General features: G+C 43.9%; 1 protein-coding gene across 4 annotated transcripts in view; it reads left to right on the top strand.

Moving 5' to 3' along the window:
- TMEFF2 (transmembrane protein with EGF like and two follistatin like domains 2) overlaps window positions 1–20,205 on the top strand; it is a 274,058-nt gene that overhangs the window by 157,285 nt on the left and 96,568 nt on the right. For all 4 annotated transcript variants that reach the window (XM_053283721.1, XM_053283719.1, XM_053283718.1 and 1 more), the window contains exon 5: window positions 10,569–10,665. In XM_053283721.1, coding sequence (XP_053139696.1) covers window positions 10,569–10,665 — 97 coding nt within the window. The remainder of the gene's footprint in view (window positions 1–10,568; window positions 10,666–20,205) is intronic.

Genomic DNA, 20,205 nt, shown 5'->3' with positions numbered 1-20,205 from the left:
AGGCTGTTCACTATAGTCTTGCTAATTCCCCACACAAGCCCAAAAGCAGTCTCGGGGAGTTCCGCCACTGCTCCAGAACAGTTCTGTTAACATAGCCCACCAGTCATGTTTGGCAACCTGCTATACTCCTGCATGGTCTAAACTCAGTCTTTTACTACATCTGAGTGAGTGTAAGGCCACTCACACAACCAATTCTTCTGGAGCTGGGGAGGGCTGGGGGAAAGGCAGGAACCTACCTACCTTTCTCCACACAATCATCACCGCTTTGGGGTGCTGCCACGTGTGTACCCACATGACCGGTGGGACAGCGGCTGCCTGACATTGGATTCGGAGGAGGAAGTCCTCCCACATTCCACAATGTACCGTGCGGCCAACGTAGAGGCAGCCTGTTGCGATGCAGCGGGGCTCCTCTCCCTGGCTGTGTTGTAGTCATCATACTTTTGCATTCTACCTCACTTTTTGCCCAGGTAGTGGATCTGGGCTACCTGGGGCTGCAGCTGCTCTGTCAGGAGACCTCCCAGTCTCCCAGAGGACATGAGCTGCTTGGGTAGGAGTGATTTTACCCAAGTTGTGTCATATGAACAACCTTGTGTATATTTGGCATATAGAAACTCCCATCTGCAATCTCTGGTACCTACAGTTAAAGATAATTAAGCAGCAGTACTGGGACAGACCTCGATATTATTCAATGCTAGGGACTACCAGCCAGTGAAGACTGTACTGAGCTGGGCTAACTGTATTGAAAGGCCATTGGGCTGACTTGGTAAAAAGCAGCTCCTTAGGAGACAGGGACAGTAAATTACTGGGCGCCACGGTTTATGAAACTTGGATTCGTAAATTGGTTGATTTTATTACTATACATTGTCTGATTTTATTACTGTACATTTCCTTTAGCAACTTCTTCCTGTCTTGGTGAGGCTAAGCTAAGACTGCCACTCAGACTCAACAGTTCCAACATTTTGGTTTGAGATTCTTGAAAATCACCTAGGCTTCTTTACTTGCTTTATGAACGTAGGATTTCCCTCTCTCCATTAATGTAGGCCCAACGTATGTGTTGGAGATCAGATCAGTCATTTGATCCAAATCAGTGTTATGCTTTCATATGGCTTCATAGCATGTTGGACGAGTCAAAATTATGTAGCCTGGCTAATGGTCATGCTTGCTTCTTATGGATATTTGTTCATCATGCTGAGTGTAGGGTCTGAATCTAAGTGGGATAGGTCCATTGGTGAGAAAACTATGTTATGTGAATTGAGTACCCTGGAAAGGACTGTGCATGTTATGGATAGGGCTCAACGTGGGTATGAAAGGGGAAGTAGGATGGTTTTATTTAGAATTAGGCCAGACTCAGTTACATCTATTGAAAAGAAGTGGGATGGTTTTAAATGGGATGGTATCTCACCCTACTTTGAACATTGGTTATAGATTTTGTGATGAAGCAACCTAGATAGTAGTATAGGAAGCAGGAGATGAGAATCCCTGGGGTCAAGAGCTAGGTGGAATGCATGAAGTTGAGTAGACCCAGACAATGATGCTAGAGTAATAATAAGAGAATTGAACGTTCCTTTATGTTGAAGTTTAGATATGATCCTTTGACTAGTAAAAATCTAGACCATTTTTCCCCTTCCCCAAAGCAGTCTAAATGAACGTAATTATTAAAAATAGAATATACAGTTTTGCTGCTCTGCAAGTTAGGCAATGAAATAAGCAAGTATTTTATACAACTTGTCAGTTTCAACTACAGTGCTGTATTAGGTTTTAAGCACTACTATCTGGATAAAGCGGCACCTTTTCAAGTGGTAAAAGGTAAAGTGTGCCATCGAGTCAGTGTCGATTCCTGGCGCCCACAGAGCTCTGTAGTTGTCTTTGGTAGAATACAGGAGGGGTTTACCATTGCCATCTCCCGCACAGTATGAGATGATGCCTTTCAGCAATTTCCTATATTGCTGCTACCCGATATAGGTGTTGCCCATAGTCTGGGAAACATACCAGCAGAGATTCGAACTGGCAACCTCTGGCTTGCTAGTCAAGTCATTTCCCCATATTTAGCAGAGGGAGAGGGACTATCCCTATTCAAGCTAGCAAGCACCCCACCCAGTGGCTGACTGTGGTTTCTCCTTTGAATTTCCTTTTAAAATGTGAAAGCTTTTCAGACAGGGAGCAAGATGCTATACAAGTGCAGAACCTATTCTGCAGCAGCTGTTTACTGACTTGTTTCTGAGCCATATTAAAATGCAGGTGTTGATCTTTGAAGACCTAGATGACCCTGGGCTGGAGTATCTGAAGTATCTGGACTATCTGCACCCCTATGAACTTCCCCAGGGTTTCAGACAGTCTTCTCAAGTCTTGCTCTCTGGCCTGCCATTATCTCAAACCTGTATGGCAGTGACAAGAGACAGGGCTTTCTTAGTGGTGGCACTGAGTGTTGGCAGGACCTAAGGGGTATACTCATGGATCAAATGGGCCGTAACCCAGAATTTGGCTTAAAATAAGCCAAATCTGGCAACATCGTCCCAGGGGAGAATCCAGCAGGCTGGTCATATAGTGCTAAAGTTACGGCCTTGGATGTACAGTAGTCTGCAAGCACTGCAACCACACAAATGCATCAATTATTAATGATAAAGAGCAGGAATAAGCAGTGACATTATTCTTGAATTATCATTGTGTATATCCATTCCTGATAACTGGTTCAGTTTTGAGCTTCTCAAATGTGATGATGGCCACTTCAGAACTTGAAACACATTGAACAAAACCAGCAATGTGGAGGCTAACTGAGCAGTGGGGGCAGCCTCCTTGTGGGATGCTGGGGCAGGCAACACTGACACATAAAGCATCCCGGGTACCAGTGGTGGGTAGGTTTACTGCCATTGAAAGTTATACTAGCCAACCCCGCACAGAACATCTGTGTGTTCTTTGGGGCCAGCAGCCCCCCCCCCGCCTTTTGCCCCAGTCTCTCCTCTGCAGCCCGCCACCTTCCACCTCTTCGTGGAGGCCTAGCCGCCGCCTCACCACAGCCGGTCCAGGCCGGGCCCACGCTGCTCCAATGCCTTCCCAGCCACCTCTCCTCACCACCATCGCTGCCGCCTCCTCCTCCTCGCCGCCACTGCTTCCTCACTGTGGCCGGCCCAGGTCAGGCACGCACAGCTCAGCCGCCCGCCCAGCCGCCTCTCCTCACTGTCGCCATCTCCTCCCCGCTGTCCACTTCTCTCCCTCCCAGTTTTCTTTCCCACGTGGCTATGTCACCCACCCAGCCGGGCCCAGCCACCTCTCCTCACCACCACTGCCACCATCGCCTCCTTCTCACTGCCGCTTCCTCACTGCGGCCAGCCCGGGTCGGGCCCGTGCAGCTCCGCTGCCTGTCCAGCTGGGCACATCCACCTCTCTTCACCACTGCTGCCGCTGCCTCCTCTTCCCCACCACCTCCCCGCTGTCCGCTTCTGCCCCCCCCATTTTATTTTCCCCCTCCCAATGACTAGGCCTGGGCCTGAGCCTGCCTCTGCTGCCACATTTCCGCCGGCCAAACATATCCAGGCATCCCCGCATTTCCGCCCACCACGCACTGGCTTAGTGAAATAATTTTATAGATTTCCACACCCTCACAATCACCCCAGAGCAGCACTCAACAGCTCACTACTAATTAAAACTCAATTCCATCTGGTGTGAAAAAGAATGAAAAAAATCAACACATTTGCAAATCAATTGGATGGACATGTTACAGTTAATTACATATAACAGGTCTATGTTTGGTTTTCAGTAAAGTGTAATATAAAAATGTTCTTTTATTTTCCTGACCCTTATCCCTACATTCCTAGATTTTTGGATATTTCACACAAAAGATCCCTGAGAAAAGTGAAATGGAACAATTTTTCTTACTTTTTTTTTTTAAGGTTAAAGCAGATATGGAACTTGGTCTACTGGATAATGAGGCAGCTGGTGGATATAGCAGCCAGTATATCATCGGTCAGAGTCAAAGCTAGCTGTTGCCCTTTGTTGTAGCCCTGTTAGATCAAAGGACACCAGTGTCACCTGGTATATGGAAGGATATCATTGCCCAGTGAATCTTTCAGTGTGTAGCCTCTAAATGGCTCATCACAAGGGAAACAGGCCTGGAAGATCATGGCTCTACCCACACTAACCTGACAATGGGTGACCTATTAACTTGTATAATTCAAGAGAAGAGACTCCCTTCTAAACACTCATGTAGAATTCTCTGGATGTACTGGAAAACACCCCCTTTTTCTTTTCCAATGTCTAATTCGCTTTCCTCTTTCAAGATTTCTTCAGTCAAATTATGGAGGTAACTGCAAATTAGAAACTGCAAATTAGGAAGGAAGGAAGGAAGGAAGGAAGGAAGGAAGGAAGGAACCCCAACCCTCAGTCACCCCAGAAAATGATCTTCTTGCAGTCCTGCAGCTTAAATAGCAGCAGGAAATAAAGAGAAAATAACTCTTTCTAGGTTGTCTGGTTTTATCAAGGCACTCATCTGCACAGTAGGAAAAAGAGAGGGAAAGAGTGGGGTGGGGTAGAGGAAAAATTCACCTTAAACAAATCTCATCACTTGGCAATGCTGTAGAGACCAAGGACAAGTGGTGGGGTGGGCAGGTGGGGAATCAAAAGAAGGAGACTTGCTGTTTTAATTTAATGTCATGGTGTCAGGCTGGGCAGTTTGGTTCTCTCAGCCCTGTTGCTAACTTCAGCCACCACTGGCTCCTGGAAAGAAAGGGCTACCTAGTCATTTCTAACCGAAACAAAGGGGCTGTTTTACTTATATGTAAAATGTGTTCTTACAAATGTTACAAATGTATTGTAACAATTTACAACATAAGCCTTTCATGGAAACTGAGTGTTTTGAATAAAAATTGAAATATTGTCATTGAGAATGTGCTTAGTCTGTGGCAAAAAACAACAATAACTTGCTAACACTGGAACATTATAATTTTAAATACACTGAAAGTGGTTTTCATTGGGAATGGAATGGAGAGAGGGTGCATATTTTTGCTAAAAATGCAAAGGCTTGTTTTCCAGAATCCAGACAATCTGGCAGGTTTAGAAAGGCACAATTATTGAACTGTGTAATACTTGGCACTTGTATGCAGCTTTATAGATAACTGTTAATTGCATCTCACAACCTGATGGTGAAGGATGCCTATCCCAAGATAGAAGCAGAGAAAACCAAAGCCTAGCTGTACCATGCACCCATTTGACAGATCAGTGGCTCAGTCCTAAGGCTTAATGATTGCTTGCACCAAGCGGTTTACAGCAGTCTAGCATCAGGATTAGTCATGGGAGGCCCCAGAGCCAAATCTGTCTCCTGAAGAGTATCAGTGGGCTCTCACAGTGGCCAGCCCAGACAGACAGCAGTCTAACAACATTACTTGTGGGCAGGCCATTATGGGGAGGTAAAGCTGGCCTTTTACTTTCTATCCACCACCACCACCCCGGAAGTGGCCATTCTGCAAAACCGGTTGTTGTTGTATCTTCAAGCACTCTCTCATTTTTGTGGGAACTGATGAGCTTCTTTCCCTCAGGTAGCTCTCAACAACAGGTTCAAGCTTGGTAGGAGAGGGATAGAAGCCTGCCTGCAGGGGAATAATTCTGACTGCATTCTCACAGAACACAAAACTGGAGGTGAAGGGGCCTCCGGTTTCAATTTGTGTACGTCCAAATGCAGGCAACTACAGTTATGACAAAAAAATGGGCCCATGGTTTCCCTCCCCAGGCTCCAGTTTGTACCTTTGGTTTGTAGTGAGGTTTGCCTCCTGGACCTCCAGTTTAGTGGTGCCAGTGTTGCGTCCGAACAAGGCACTGCAGTCTGCCTGTTCTGCAACCATAGTTTGAGGGAGGAAGCTCCTCCGGCTGCTTTTGACTGCTGTCCTTCAGTCCAGAAGGAAGCCCAAGCAGCCAATTTCCCCTCCTCTCTGAAGTCTTGCTGACTGCAGAGAGGGAGCTCTCCATATCGTCTGAATTAAGTCGGGAGAGCAGGGAGAGGGGGGAGTGGACCCGCTGGTCCATTGGACCCACAGTTCTGCATTACGTGTGAATGTGGCCACTATGTTTTGCCCTATGTTTCTTTTTTGCTAACTGCAGCTGTACACTTGCGTAGAATTCAAAGGATAAGTGGAACTGATCTGATCACAAAAGAGCTTTTGATCTGACAATACCACCCTTAGGGCAGGGGTTCTCAAACTTGGGTCCCACAGTGGCCAAAGGCTACTGTGGCTGGGGGAGATGGAAATTGTAGCCCAACAACATCAAACCAAAGTCTGAGAACCCCTGCCCTAAAGGAAACTGGGTTTCTTCTCTTTGTAATGGGCCATACTTGTGGATATGCACACTTCCTTTTCCATTCAGAGAAACCAATTTATGAAAGGGAGAAGAAAAATCCCCAAATTTTAAAATTGTTCTGTAACTGTTTTGGCAATTGGTTGCAGAGCCATACCAAATACATACTTAGTATTGCCAGAGCTGGCCCAAGGATAAACAGAGCCTGTGAGGATAATGCTTTCACCATTCCCCACCCCCCACCCCATAGTCAGCTGGTCAATGTTGCCACGTTTTTCCTTTCTTCAGCTTTCTGCTTTAAAAAAAACACCACACAAAATAGTTCCCCCATCTGCTTTTCTACCTATATCTTTTCTCCTGAGGGTGGAATAGAAGCTGGTGGGTGGGGTAAAATTCTGAGCAGAATGCTGATGAAGAAAAAAGCATTAAGCACTACTAGGGGTATAGATGTATCTATAATTGATCAGGGAGGGGGATGCCCATAGGCCCTGAGGGAGTGGGGCCTACTGGCTGGGTGTCAATTCAGTCTTCAGTGTTGATGTTGTATGAATATATGAGGTGGCTATAGTAGATGTAGGTTAGTAGGTTAAAAATGTTTCTGAGCCAGGGGAGTGTGTGTGTGTGTGTGTGTGTGTGTGTGTGTGTGTGTGTGTGTGTGTAGTGGGTGATATATTTTGCATGGGAGCAAAAGGTCATGCCAAGAATATTTTCTTTTCCACCATGTCCTTACAGATTTCTGGAGCAAAGACATGGGAGGGAAGAGAAGAAGTACCCCCACCCTTTGCTTCTTGCCCTGGGGAACACTCCGACGTTGCATGCCCCTGGAATAGCACCCATCAGTCTTTGCGGATACTCCACTAAAGACTGCAGCATTCAGGACTGAATACAATTTTAAAAGAGTTGAAAGGATTGGTCCTTTCAACTCTTTTAAAATCTTATTCAGTCCTGAATGTCCCTCAATGTGAATGTAGGAGGGGATATTTAGCACTTTACCTCTGTGACATTTTTCCTGCCAAATATCGTTCCTGAGGCTCCTCTGGGCCCCCAAAGATACCACTGATGCAAATGGCCCTTTCAAGGATCCACCGCAGATCAGGGGGGATTTTCAGCAGGAAAATGATGCAGATGTGAAGCACTCTCAACCTCTGTACTGAAGTCCCAATTTGGATTGTCCTCATGTGACTAAAATTTTAAAGAGAAAATGAACCCCAATCTAGACAATGACTTTTAAAATATGGGGCCTCCAAATCCTCCTTAGTCGGTCCTGGGTGGCGCTGGCCCACCACTGTGCCAGGTAGCAGAGCGTGACTTCTGCTTTAGCGACAGAGTGGGGAGTGGGGAAAGAAATATGTGGGATGGGTACAGGGGCAGAGCCACCATTGGGCAAATGAGTTCAAAGAACCTGGGCCACCACCAATCAGGGATTGTGAGCACGGCTCCAGATGCGCCCCCTGCGTCTGATGTCAGATGTGAGGGTGTTATTTCGGGGCCCTGGGGCCCCGTTTGGAGCCGAAATCGGCCTGTGCTGTGTTGGCAGCACAACCGGAATGACTCTCCCTGCCTTAAAGGCAGGGAGAGCCACTTCTGGTCTCGCTGCCAACGCAGTGGGGCCAATCAGTCTCCCTCTCAGACGGGGCCATGCGGCCACATTTCGGAGAGAGATCGGCCCACGCTGCATTGGCAACGCGGCTGGAACAGCTCTCCCTGCCTTTAAGGCAGGGAGAGTCGCTCCGGCCAACGCTGCCCAACACAACGTGGGCCGATCTTCTTTCCAAAAGGGGCTGCGTGGCCGCGTTTGGAAGGGATACCATGCCTCCTGCGTCTGACATCAGACACAGGGTCGGGGCTAGCTGTGCCCCTGCCTCTGACATCAGGCACGGGGGTGGGGCCAGTGGGCCACGGCAGTGGCTGCACACGGGCTGCCGCCAGCCTTGCTCTGCTCCTGGATGGGAATATGTTTAGTTGCATGTTGAAATGTAGCTGCTAATGCATATTTACATAAATATACTTGTTTTATATTCTTACATTATTGTGAGTTCAGTTGCTGTTTGTTCCCATGTGCATGTGTCACAGTGCAGGGTGGGGTGGGCTCCAAAGGCCTTTAGGTTCAGGCTCCAAAATTACATAGGTCCACCTCTGCTGGTGCAGCAGGGAAATAACTTGATTAGCAAGCCAGAGTTTACCGGTTCAAATCCCTGCTGGTATGTTTCCCACACCATGGGAAACACCTATATCGGGCAGCAGCGATATAGGAAGATGCTAAAAGGCATCATCTCATAGTGTGCGGGAGGAGGCAATGGTAAAACCCTCCTGTATTCTACCAAAGACAACCACAGGGCTCTGTGATCGCCAGGAGTTGACACCAACTCGACGGCACACTTTACCTTTACCTCTGCTTCCAGGTTCATTTTTTTAGATGTGTTGGTCAAATGGCCTAGCTCACAGATACATACTTCCCTTTATTTAAAAAAAAACCTACACACTGTAACACTGTGCTTAGATCAGGGGCGTAGCTATAATTGAGCAAAAGGGTTCAAAGAACATGGGCCCCCAGCTCCTGAGGGCCCTCCAGCTCCATCCCTCCCTATTTTCTTCATTATCTCCCTCACTCTGGGGGGCCGCCAGAGAGAGGGATGAACACGGGCCCCCCCTCTCCTAGCTACGCCCCTGGCTTAGATATGACAGTTACCACCCTCCACCCCCCCGCCAGACACATCAGATACCATTTACCATGTGGTGTTTTTAAAGGGTCAAATGTAATTGCTCTTTAGAATGTGATTTTCTTGCAGAATCAGACATGTTATAGAGAGACCTGATGTGTAGAGATTATGCCTTATCGGTCGGTCATACAATAAGCCAGAGTTAGAGCTGCTCATCAACAACGAGAGACACTACTACACCAGAAATCTAGTTCTGATCACTGCAGCAAAGTAGTATGTAGCCTTCCATTTAACCATATAGCCACCAGGCTCACAAAGGCAATTTTTTAATATTGGTTTTTTTGTCTCAGATGTTCCTGGCTGTCAGTCCAAACCAATAATTTTCTTTAGTCGTACGAGAAACATCTCCAGTTGGTCTGTCCAAAATAATACCTCCCTTCCCATGAAACTGTCTACAGTATTCCAATATTTGGGTCTAGTCTCCCGCAAGGACATTTTCCCTGTGGAAAATGTGTGTATTGCCATTACACTTCTAAACGTAATGGATTTACCAATTCTGTGGACCAAAAGACATACAGTTTACATCACTTTACCACATGGAATTCTGCCTCTGTAGGTTATGTTTTTAACACTTATTATATGTGGGCAAAACTACGAGAACTCTAAAAAAGAGGATTGGCAAACATTTCTGTAACATCAAACAAAAATACTAAAGCAGAATTGGTTAAAAATTGGCTGCAACAGAAATGTACCTGGATTTTTCATTCTAGGCTCTACAACGTATACTCTCATGCCCTGATAAGATCTTGTTGTTAGAAGAGTCTAGGTGGAGCTTTAGATTGAACTGCCTAGCCCCTAGGGGCCTCAGTGAGGATCTTATGGCATTATTATAATTCTGTTTAGTGCAGCTATTACCAGTTTCTGTATGGTCAGCAAGGTACTGTTGTATTCATATCTGCACCATTGACCATTGCTTTCTAAAACTGCAGTATTAGAGTACCTGCATCAGTTTCCCAGCAAACAGAATGTACAAAAATATGCATCCATAAAAGCCCTATTACATGTTATTGTCTACACATATACACATACACAATCTGTGTAGAGAGAACTCATGTTCAGATCTCTACAGAAGTACAGTTATTCATGTTATGTTGAATGTATAGCAATGTACTCCTATTTGTAGCCTGCATTTCAGAGGCCTGTACACTTCACTTTTTAAAACGAATATACATACAGCCATTCACATAAACATATGTACATGAGTACAGACACCCGAATGCACGTACATCATACAACATATCTGTATTTAGCCAAATCGAATATGACTCTGGATTTAAGACGACCCCCTTAAAAAGCAGAGGTTAATTACAGATTATAGCTGCATTTATTCAAAAGGAAGAGGTTTAAGACAACCTCCCAATTTCTAATATCAAAAAACTTGCAGGGAGGGGGGACCTAGTCTTGGATTCAGGTAAATACAGTAATGTCTGAAAGGGGCTACAGTTATTTGCATTCAACATTTTCCTATGCAAGTATTGGTATGTTTTCTGTTTAGGTGATGATTTTGCTACAATTTTTAGTTCAAAAAACTGATATTTTTTGTTAATTTCTGTCTCTCTTTCATAGGCAATGAAGGTTCTGGAGAAACCATTCAAAAGGAAACATCCACCTGTGACATTTGTCAGTTTGGGGCAGAGTGTGATGAAGATGCAGAGGATGTTTGGTACAGTAATATACTTCTATTTGCTTTACAAATGTTTCATAATTTAATCAAGAATAACACATTGCTTTTTCTTCAAGACTCTGCTTGTCAAAGCATAAACATGCTTTTTGTCATTAAATTTGTATCCATCATGATTGCAGTTAGAAGTTTAAACTTAGACTGTAACAGGCTGCAAAATAAATAATAATAAACAAAGACAAAAACTAAGGTTTGTTTCCCTTTCCAACTCCCACCCTCACTCTGATCTTCTTCCAATGTAATCCATTTTCCCTGTTTTAATGGAAATGCAGCTTTAACCTTCGCTAAGGCAGATTCAGACAATAATGTTTAAGAGAGTTGAAAGTGCTATGATATGCCATTGTTTCCCATGGTATATTTTACTCATTTCTGTTGCCTTTGGTCAATCAAAATTTGTAGGATTTGGAAGCATTTTCAGCTCTCGCAGGCTGGTCTGTGACCAAAATAAACTTTGATCCAATCTTTCCAGCTCTCTAAAAGAACTCTTATCTCTTCAGCCTTATATAATTAAAGGCCTAAAACCCAAATGGCCATTCTGATTTCTTTTCAAAGTCTTGCCTTTTGTGTGTGTCAGGGGCCCATCATGTGTTGGATTTTTAACAAGTAAAAATTCCAGTTAGACATCATGATGCAGTGATTGAAAATATGTGGGAGGAACAAAGTCATATGAATTTACCCTTACAAAGAAAACATTGAAGCACTATATGTGGTGCTATCCAGACTGAAGGTAACCTATGGTCAGGCAAGCATGGCATTTAGAAATGTATCTTCTTTTTAGTATATGTGGTTATGTTCTCACTCATATGTTAATCACTGTGTGTGCAATATCAAGTGATAGCTTGCAAATGTGAAAACTGCCATCAGAGATCAAACAGCCTGGACAGAGCCAGGGATGTAGCTACCATTGGAGAAGGGGGGATGACAGACCCCTGGCTGCCAGGGTTGGGGGGGGCAACCATGACACCCCCTCCTCCAGGGCACCCCTTGTCCTATCCCATCCCCAGCCTGGTGAACAAAGCACTCGCCCGCTGGGAGTGGGAGGCGCGGCCTCTCTGCAGCTCATTCCCAGCTGGCATGTCGTTGCTGGCTGAGTGCTTTCTTCTTTCTCTCCTTCACTCCCAACAAAGAAGAGATGCAAGTAAGCAGTCCGCCAGCCACAAAACTGGCTGCAAATGAGCTTCAGAGGATCTGCGTGGCTCCCCTTCTACCCGGATATCTGAAGGACTGCCTGCTCCCAAGGGTTTCTGCCCGATAGACAAGGTCATCGGAGGGGGCTCTGCTCCGTGTGCTGACGGTGAAAGAGGCTCGTCTGTCAATCACGCGGGACAGGGCCTTCTCAGTCATGGTCCCCAGGCTTTGGGATGCTCTCCCAGTTGGCATCCGCTCCTCAGCTTCCACCACAGTCTTTAGAAAACAAGCAAAGACGTGGCTCTCCACTCAGGCTTTTATATGAGATTAGGTGTTTTGGTCCTTTTTACAAACTTTACTGCCGTTGCGGTTGCTCTGTGTTTGATATTTAAAGAGGTTTTTTAAAAAATATATTTTTAAATGGAATTTAATTTTATATTTACATTAATAGCTGTACTTTTTGTATTTTAAATGTTTATTTTAATCTATAAAGTATTGTAAACTGCTTTGAGACCATTTTAATGAACAGCAGTATAGAAATTGAACAATAAATACAAATAAATAAAATAAGCGGCCACACAGCCCTCTGAAGTTCATTCCCAGCCAGCAACGAAGTGCCAGTCTCCCCCAGCAATCAGGAAGAGAGAGAGAGAAAAGCTCCCAACTGGCAACAAAGCACCAGCTGGGAATGAGCGGCGAGGTGGGGGGGGGGCACAGTTGCAGGCCCTTCCAGGCGCTGGCCTCGGCCTGAGTGTGACATCAGATGCAGGGGTGTGACTGGCGTGTGTGCACAAAGCCCACACGTGAAGAAGTGGGATGAGAGGCCATTGGCTGGAGCCATTCCTGGGCTGCCAGCAAGGTCCCTACGCCCCCAGATAGAGCTTCATGCCTGGTGCCGCTAAATAAAATACAGACCACTTAATGTATGTAAAAAATATGTATTATTTTATTATTTATTATTTTATTTAAAACATTTATACACCGCCCAGAACGCAAGTCGCTGGGCGGTTCGCAACAAAACAACAAAAACAGACAAAAAGATTAAAACATCACAAGAATAATTAAAATTGAATCGGTTAAAACTATTAAGAACACAATTAAAGCGTATTGATTACATAAATACATAAAATTTCCAACGCTGCACTGTTCAGTCGAGCCACTGTGCACAGTCAAGACCTGAGCAGATATCCAGCATAAAATGAACGTAGGTGTGAGGTGGGGTAAGAGGGATGGAATCATGATTGCACCTATGGACTTCACTCTTGATCTCCATACAATCAGGGTCCAGTTTGTACAGGGGCCTAAATGCATACATCAAAAGCTGTGTGTACCCTGCAAAAATGGAAAGTACAGATTGCACATAGACCCCTTGTATAAATAGGACCTTGAATGTGGTTCCCCTCCTATCCATGCGTTCTGATCTAGATGGCTGTATAGCTCTTGAATAGTAAGTCATCAAGCAATGAGAAAACATGTGTGCACCTCAGCAAGAATGAAGGGCAAGTTCAGCTTATTATGCTAGATTCTCGAGCTCTTAATGACCAGCAATTTTATGCTTTTTAAAAAATGAGCCACCAGTCATTTGTTGTGTGATCTGTCAGGTGCTGAACAATCCCTTTTGTTTTAGCAGTCTCAGGCAGGCTCAAAAGCAGGAATTAATCAAGTCTCCAATGGGCAACCATATATGGCTGATGAGATGAATTTGGCTTAGTGAATCATAAGTTCTGCATGGGTGTTTCAACCTTTTATGTTGAGGGCTTCTTCCCTCCCCACTATTCCCACTCCCTACTCATCCACAACTTCAGGTAGAAGTGCATGTGATGATGAACTGCTCTTGTCTATCACCAGCCACAAGCTCAAATCAAAAGTCTTCATAGGTCAAAATAAAATATAGCTTGTGATTGGGTAGATCCATCTACAGAATCAACAGACAAATGCACCAGGATGCGCAATGCTTAATTAAAGCAACATCTGACTTTGGGGAGAAAAAATCCTGTTTTTATTGGATATCCAGGAACAAAAGCAACAAGTGATTTCTTTAACATCTTTTGTTTTAAAGTTACAATTAAATACATCAAAATGCATAATCAGTGTTGCTCTTCACACAACTTTAAGAGGGTGGGCAGGTGGGCAGGCATGGGGGAAGGATGTGAAACCTTACCTCCCCCCCCCCAATGATCCTCTGAACGTTGCTGGAAGAATGGATCATGCTCCAAGATTAACAGCGCTGCACCAGGATGGCCAGCTCCGAAGGCCAAGATGACATGTCCCGGCCTCCAGGTATCCCACAATGCACCGCACACTGAGCGTAGTGCATTGGGGGATTTCTCCCATCAGACGGGTGCTCTAGGCGCCTGTCTCTGTGTGCAGCCCGAGGAGACACACAATCCCGGCAGCCTGGTTAACCCCCCTTAACCTTGGCTAGGAACCAGGCTTAAATGTATGGTTTGGCGGGGTAGAAGCACCAGGATCTGTTCGGCTGCTCGTGGGAACAGCCTCAATGTGTTGAAGATCAGCTCAACTGTTGTGTTTGCATCATAGAAGGAAAATAAATGTTTGGTTGCAAATAACATACAAATGGCAACATTTTATCTTACATTTGAGGGAGCAGTTCCATGGCTGCATGTTCTTTTGAAAACTATCAATATAATTCAATTTTTTTTAAACCCAGCTTGATCTGTTATATGCCAGCACTGATCCCCTTCAGCAGGAAACTTTGCTGATTTCTGATTCCTCTCCTTTGAAGCATCTTAGACTCTTAAGAGCTACATAATAACTGTGGGAGGTGAAGTGCTCAAACTATATTGACAAGTCAGCCTTTCTGCAGGGAAAACTCTAAGGCCCTTCAAGGGGGTGGGAAATAGGGAAGAGCAATTTCTAGGAAAGATTCTACAAGACAAGATATTAAAAGGCAGTAAATAAGATTTTTTGAAACAGAAAAAGAATGACCACACTACTCTTGCTAAAATGTTGCTTTGAAGTCAACAAGTTCATAGGCTTTCCATTTTCTTGGTTGTGCACCATCATTCTTTTCAATACAGTTTTATTTCTTGGAAACAAATATCATTCTAAGATATAGTGCTGTCTATTTACTATCTTTAGAAGCAGGGAAAACATATGACCAAACAGAAGACATGTTTGTCATTTCTGTTTTTAAGCATATTTCAGAGTCAAACTGTAAAACAAAATCAAGGCAACTACCAAAGAATATAATTCAAAAACAACTGTACAAATAATAAAAGTAAATAAGCAAATCAGACCAACAAAACAGATAGCAGCAACCAGCAGCAGAAATAAAGCTAACAACAAATTAGAAGTCAGCATCACAGTAGTTAATCAAGAAAGCAACAGTTGGGGGAAGAGGGGGGATTATGCAGAAGGCAGATTAGCCCAGAAATATCACATCAGTCCAAAGGCCTTACGAAAGTTTGACTGAAAGTTTGAAAGTTTGACCTGAAGGCGTGCAATGTCGGGGTAGGCTACACCATCCTGGGGAACATGTTCCATAAAACTAATTCATATCTGCATGAACACAACATGGCACATTGTCGTAGAAATGATAATACAGCACTGCAAGCAGATACATTTCAGGGCACAGTCTGAAGGCGCATGAGCTAACAACCTTGCAGAAGCAATGCGGATTTAGGTCTGGTCAGCACCTGCATGGAAAAAAGGGCAAGATGCAAATTTATCACTGGACATGTTAATCTGCATAAATTGAAATACTCTCCCTGAACTGTTTTTGTAAGGACTGCCTGTGTTCAAAAACTTCTTCAACACAAGACAATAAGTTCATTTGTTTTTTGTTTGATCAATTGTTATTATGGGTTTGGGAAGTGAACTGTTTAAAGTGAGTAAGCCAACATTTGTTAGCAACCTTGCAAGCTATTATTTATGTGGTGATGAGAATAGACATTTGCATTTCTGCTGTCAGTCCAGGGTAGGGTTGCCAATGCCCTAAGATTGGCCTGGAGTCCCCAGCATCCCCGGGAATCAGCATCCCTCTCCAGGAAACTGCTGAAAACCATTGTGGAGATTTTGGCTGATGTGGCTGGGTTGCTCATTATTTAAAAGAACAATTAACTTTATTCTGCCAAACCCCACTCAGCAAAATTAATACTCTCTGTTGTCATTATTCATTGTCTGTCTTAGATATAATTTGCCGGTTCATGTTTAAGAATGCTAGATTCTTATGCTCATGTTCAGATCGTGGACCAGATAGGTACATAACTTAAGGCTAACCCATTGTAATATTGTTTTTCCACTTTTCAACAACAAAAGGCCCTCAAAGTTGTTTACATAGCAAAAGGAATGAGAATATGCTTCCCTTTCACAAAAGGGCTCACAATCTAAAAAGAAACATGTGGGGAGACACCAGCAACAACCACTGGGAGAGATGTGATGCCAGACTGAACAGGGACAGTTGCTCTCCTCCTGCTAAATGTAAGAGACCACCGCTTTAAAAAGTGCCTCTTAAGTTATTGACCAAGTTTCTCTTTCCTAAATAGCAGCTACAGGAGGCAGATCTGAACTGAGAGCAGTGTCCAAGGGTTAAAGCTCCGCTCCTCCCATGCTGTGGTCTCAGTCCAGATTGAGATGGCTTCTGTTGAGCAAAGAGAATATAAACATATCAGGCCCAATGATGTGTTTAACGTAAAGGAATGGTTCTCACAATTGGGCAGTGTTAGCTGTGCTGCCGAAGGTCGGGAGGCAGAGGCATGTGTACTCCAGTGAAAGCCCATTCAAGTGATCATGTGCCATCTCCAGTGTCAGCTGGGACCACACCCCAGCAACCTTCAACCTTGATTGGATCTGTAGATTGGATCTTAGATCACTGATTGTAGTTAAATGTTGGGTGGGGGCAGCACCCAGCCAACATTGGAACCAGCACCTAATTTCTTTAACAGCTTTCATGGGAGCATGTGCAGTCTACCTCCAAATTTGCAGTGGCATAACTTATATCACCCGGTTGTGAGAACACACCTAATATATAGTTTGTTCTTAGTGTATCCTTAGTACAGTGATCTTCTCCATTTTTCAAGCAGGGGGCACTTTGGAGGGCGGGGGGAGGTCAGAATGGGAGCTATTTCCCACTGTGCTGACCTCTACACAAGTCTGCAGTTTCCTCAGTGCCATGAGGACACTTTAAGAGAAACAGAACCCTCTCTTGGGAGCTCTATGGGGAAAGTGCTACACCCTTCCTTCCAAGATGGTGCAGGGGCTCAAGAGGGCTGCATTCCCCCAAAAGGTGCTCTCCCCCGCCCCCAGCAGTGGGCAAAGTGCAGTGCTGGAATGGTTGTCTCCACATGGAGCTAGCTGTGCAGAGTATTCTGCTTTGGCTAAAGCTTTGCACAGGCTCAGTAAGCAATTAGTCAGAGAGCTGCCCTGAGTGCTGATGGGAGCCACCACTGGCTCCCAAGCCTTACAGTGAAGAACAGTGCCTTAGTGTAAAATGATAAACTTAAGAAGTTTAAAAGAAGAGGACAATTTAAGCCAAGTCATACCACCCATGCAGTGTGGGTCAGACGGTTCTATCCTGGCTCCCATGTTCAACTGAGAGCATCACTGAAATAGAATGATGAAACAAGCCCTTCTACCACACATATAGCCTCAGTTGTGATCTGAATATTCTGCATGATCTACCAAGTGCATGAAGCCCCCATGTCGTTCGTGTGTGTGCATGCGTGCGTGCAACACTGGGCCATTTTGATGGGCCCCCCTCCCACAATGCTATGATAATCTCCATGCAGGTAAATGTATGCAGATTGCAATATACAGAGGATAGTGTCTCAGGGTTTCTTAACCTTGGGCCCTCAGATGTTGTTGGATTACAACTCCCAGAATCCCCAGCCACAAAGGCCATGTCTGGGGATTCTGGGAGTTGTAGTCCAACAACATCTGGGGGCCCAAAGTTAAGAAACCCTGGTCTAGGTTGTTTACTTACTGCTGGTACATTTAGTGGCAAACCCCAATTTGCTGTTATAAAATGTGAAATACTCAGCCATGCTGTTTGCAAGCAACTTCACCCCCTGATCCAATAATGCCGGTAGTAATACCATGAGACACACTGTTAGCACATTTTCTGTTTGAAAAATCTGAATATATATATGCGGACACACACACGTGATTTGGCATTCCATTAGTGAACATCCTTCACTCTGTTAAAAACAAAGGCTATTCAGTTTAAAGTCTTTAACGTCTTGCTTCTTTTAATCTGTGAAAGCTCCTTGTCTGTAAGAGGATCATATATTACTGGCACTATTCCCATCTTTAATGCATTTTGCACCAGAGTGGGCTTCATGAATATTTGAAGCGGGCCAGTGGCTGTGCCCATTTATTAAGCACTGAATTGCAATATATTGGTAAATCGGGCATTCGCTGGTGCTTGCTTTGGGCTTTATTTCTGAGCTTGCTAAGGAAACAATTGACTTGGGTTGACTGGTTACTATTCATTGTAACACCCTGACAAAAATGGAGAGAGAAGCATTAAGGTTTTGGACAGAGAGAAGTATTTCAGAGATCATCCCGCCAAATGTTTTTTTAAAGAGCATCTCAGAACTCCAAGGGAGTGTATAAATAGAACATATCAAAGGAAGTGCCCTTTCATCTCGTAAAGTGGCTTAATGTCAATGCATGACCATGTCAAAAAGCCACATCCAGAGTCCTAAACTGTTGTGTTACAGGTCAACAAGAGTGGAAGCAGTTACTGCTCTGGGTGACTTTTACTCTATAAAGATGGCAGAAGCTCTTCAGAGTGGAAGAAGCTAAAAATAACAAATAACACCCTTTTATTTACAGGAAATGTGAGAAAATGGTCTATGTGTTCTCTTAGATTAAGGCTAACCTTTTGAAAAATCTCTCAAGATCAAACATATAGCGGGATCAAACACTTGCATCCCACTTAAATACATAGCACTCATAATTACTCTATAATGCATTCATATTAAAAAGGCAGTGGGTTTGAGTACTGCAAGGAAAAGAAATAGCAAAGAATACCAGTGGAGTGCATGGATAGTGTGAAAACCAAAATTTACAAAAATATAAAAAGAGAAAGGTCCAGTCTCACATTAAATTGCAGCAATATGGGACCAGGCCAGCTTCTCAGTGGTCCATTCCCACTCCAGGTGGATAATATGAATGGCGAAAGTGCATCAGTGAAAACTATAGTTAATTAATTAATTAATTAATTAATTATGATAACAATACCCTGCCATATAATATAAAATCCCAACAAAGAAAACAAAAAAAAGTATACAAAATACAGTATCACAAAATAAAGCAAAGCAAATTTAAATTTAAAAAAAAATACTACAACCAGGGATATCAGAAATAACCATATTACAAATAACTGCAGCCTCAGATGAGCACAGCAGTCAGAGACCAAAGGTGTGGGAGAACAGTACTGCCTTTGCCACCTGCCGAAAGGCAGAGAAATTTGAAAAGGAGTGAACAGCTATAAGGAGAGTGTTCCACATTGTGGGGGCAATAACAGAGAAGACCCTGTCCCTCTTATGGGGACAAGCCACTTATGGTGCTGCCACATGGAGCAGAGACCCCTCTGCTGATCTTCTGTGGTGGGCATGAGGAAAAAAGTGATCCTTCAAATACTTGGGGCCTAAGCCATTGAGGCCTAAAAAGTAATCACTGACACCTTGAATTGGGCCTGGAACAGGCAGCCTTATAGATCTTTAAAACTGGGAATAACATGCTACCAAACCACAGTCCTAGTAATAACCCTAGTGGATGCATTTTGGACTAGCTGAAATTTGCTAGCATAAGTCAGCAAAGTTTTCTGTATGTGTGTACACAACTTACAGTAAAATGGAGTAGGACTAAAACTATTGCGTAAACACCTGGGATTGCCATCTGTGATTATATACTCAATCCAACATACAAAATCACATTAAGTTCATGTCAACTCATGTTAATGGTTCCTTGTGTGACTTAAGGATACAGCCATTTGTTCACTTTTAAATCCACTCCAGCTTTTTTTTTTAAATCCATCACTAGAATGTCTGGCAAAAATGCAACCGAAAGGATATCCCTTAACCTCATATTTCTTATCTAATTGCAGGTATACATTATATGCAAATTTCACTGTATGCCAATTTAGTGAGTTAAAACCCCACATCAATACATTCAAACTGAATTCTCATGCAAATACACTCCACTCTAAGAGTATAGAAATTTGTACAAATCATGCAGCTGTCAGCAACAACTACCCCTAAAATCAATATTGCTCGAGCAGTCAATATTTATCTTTATTATGGCCAAATATTTCCACAATAGCACAAGAGAAACATACAAAGGAAACTGATGGCTGATTCTGTCAGCTTCCCAGTTCACATGGCAATTAGATCAGTTGAACAATCTTATACCTGCCACATTTAGCCA

Source organism: Hemicordylus capensis, chromosome 1 (genome assembly GCF_027244095.1).
Source record: "Hemicordylus capensis ecotype Gifberg chromosome 1, rHemCap1.1.pri, whole genome shotgun sequence".
Lineage (NCBI taxonomy): Eukaryota > Metazoa > Chordata > Lepidosauria > Squamata > Cordylidae > Hemicordylus > Hemicordylus capensis.
The sequence above is the reverse complement of the archived record's forward strand: the minus strand, read 5'-3'. Positions and strand labels throughout refer to the sequence as shown.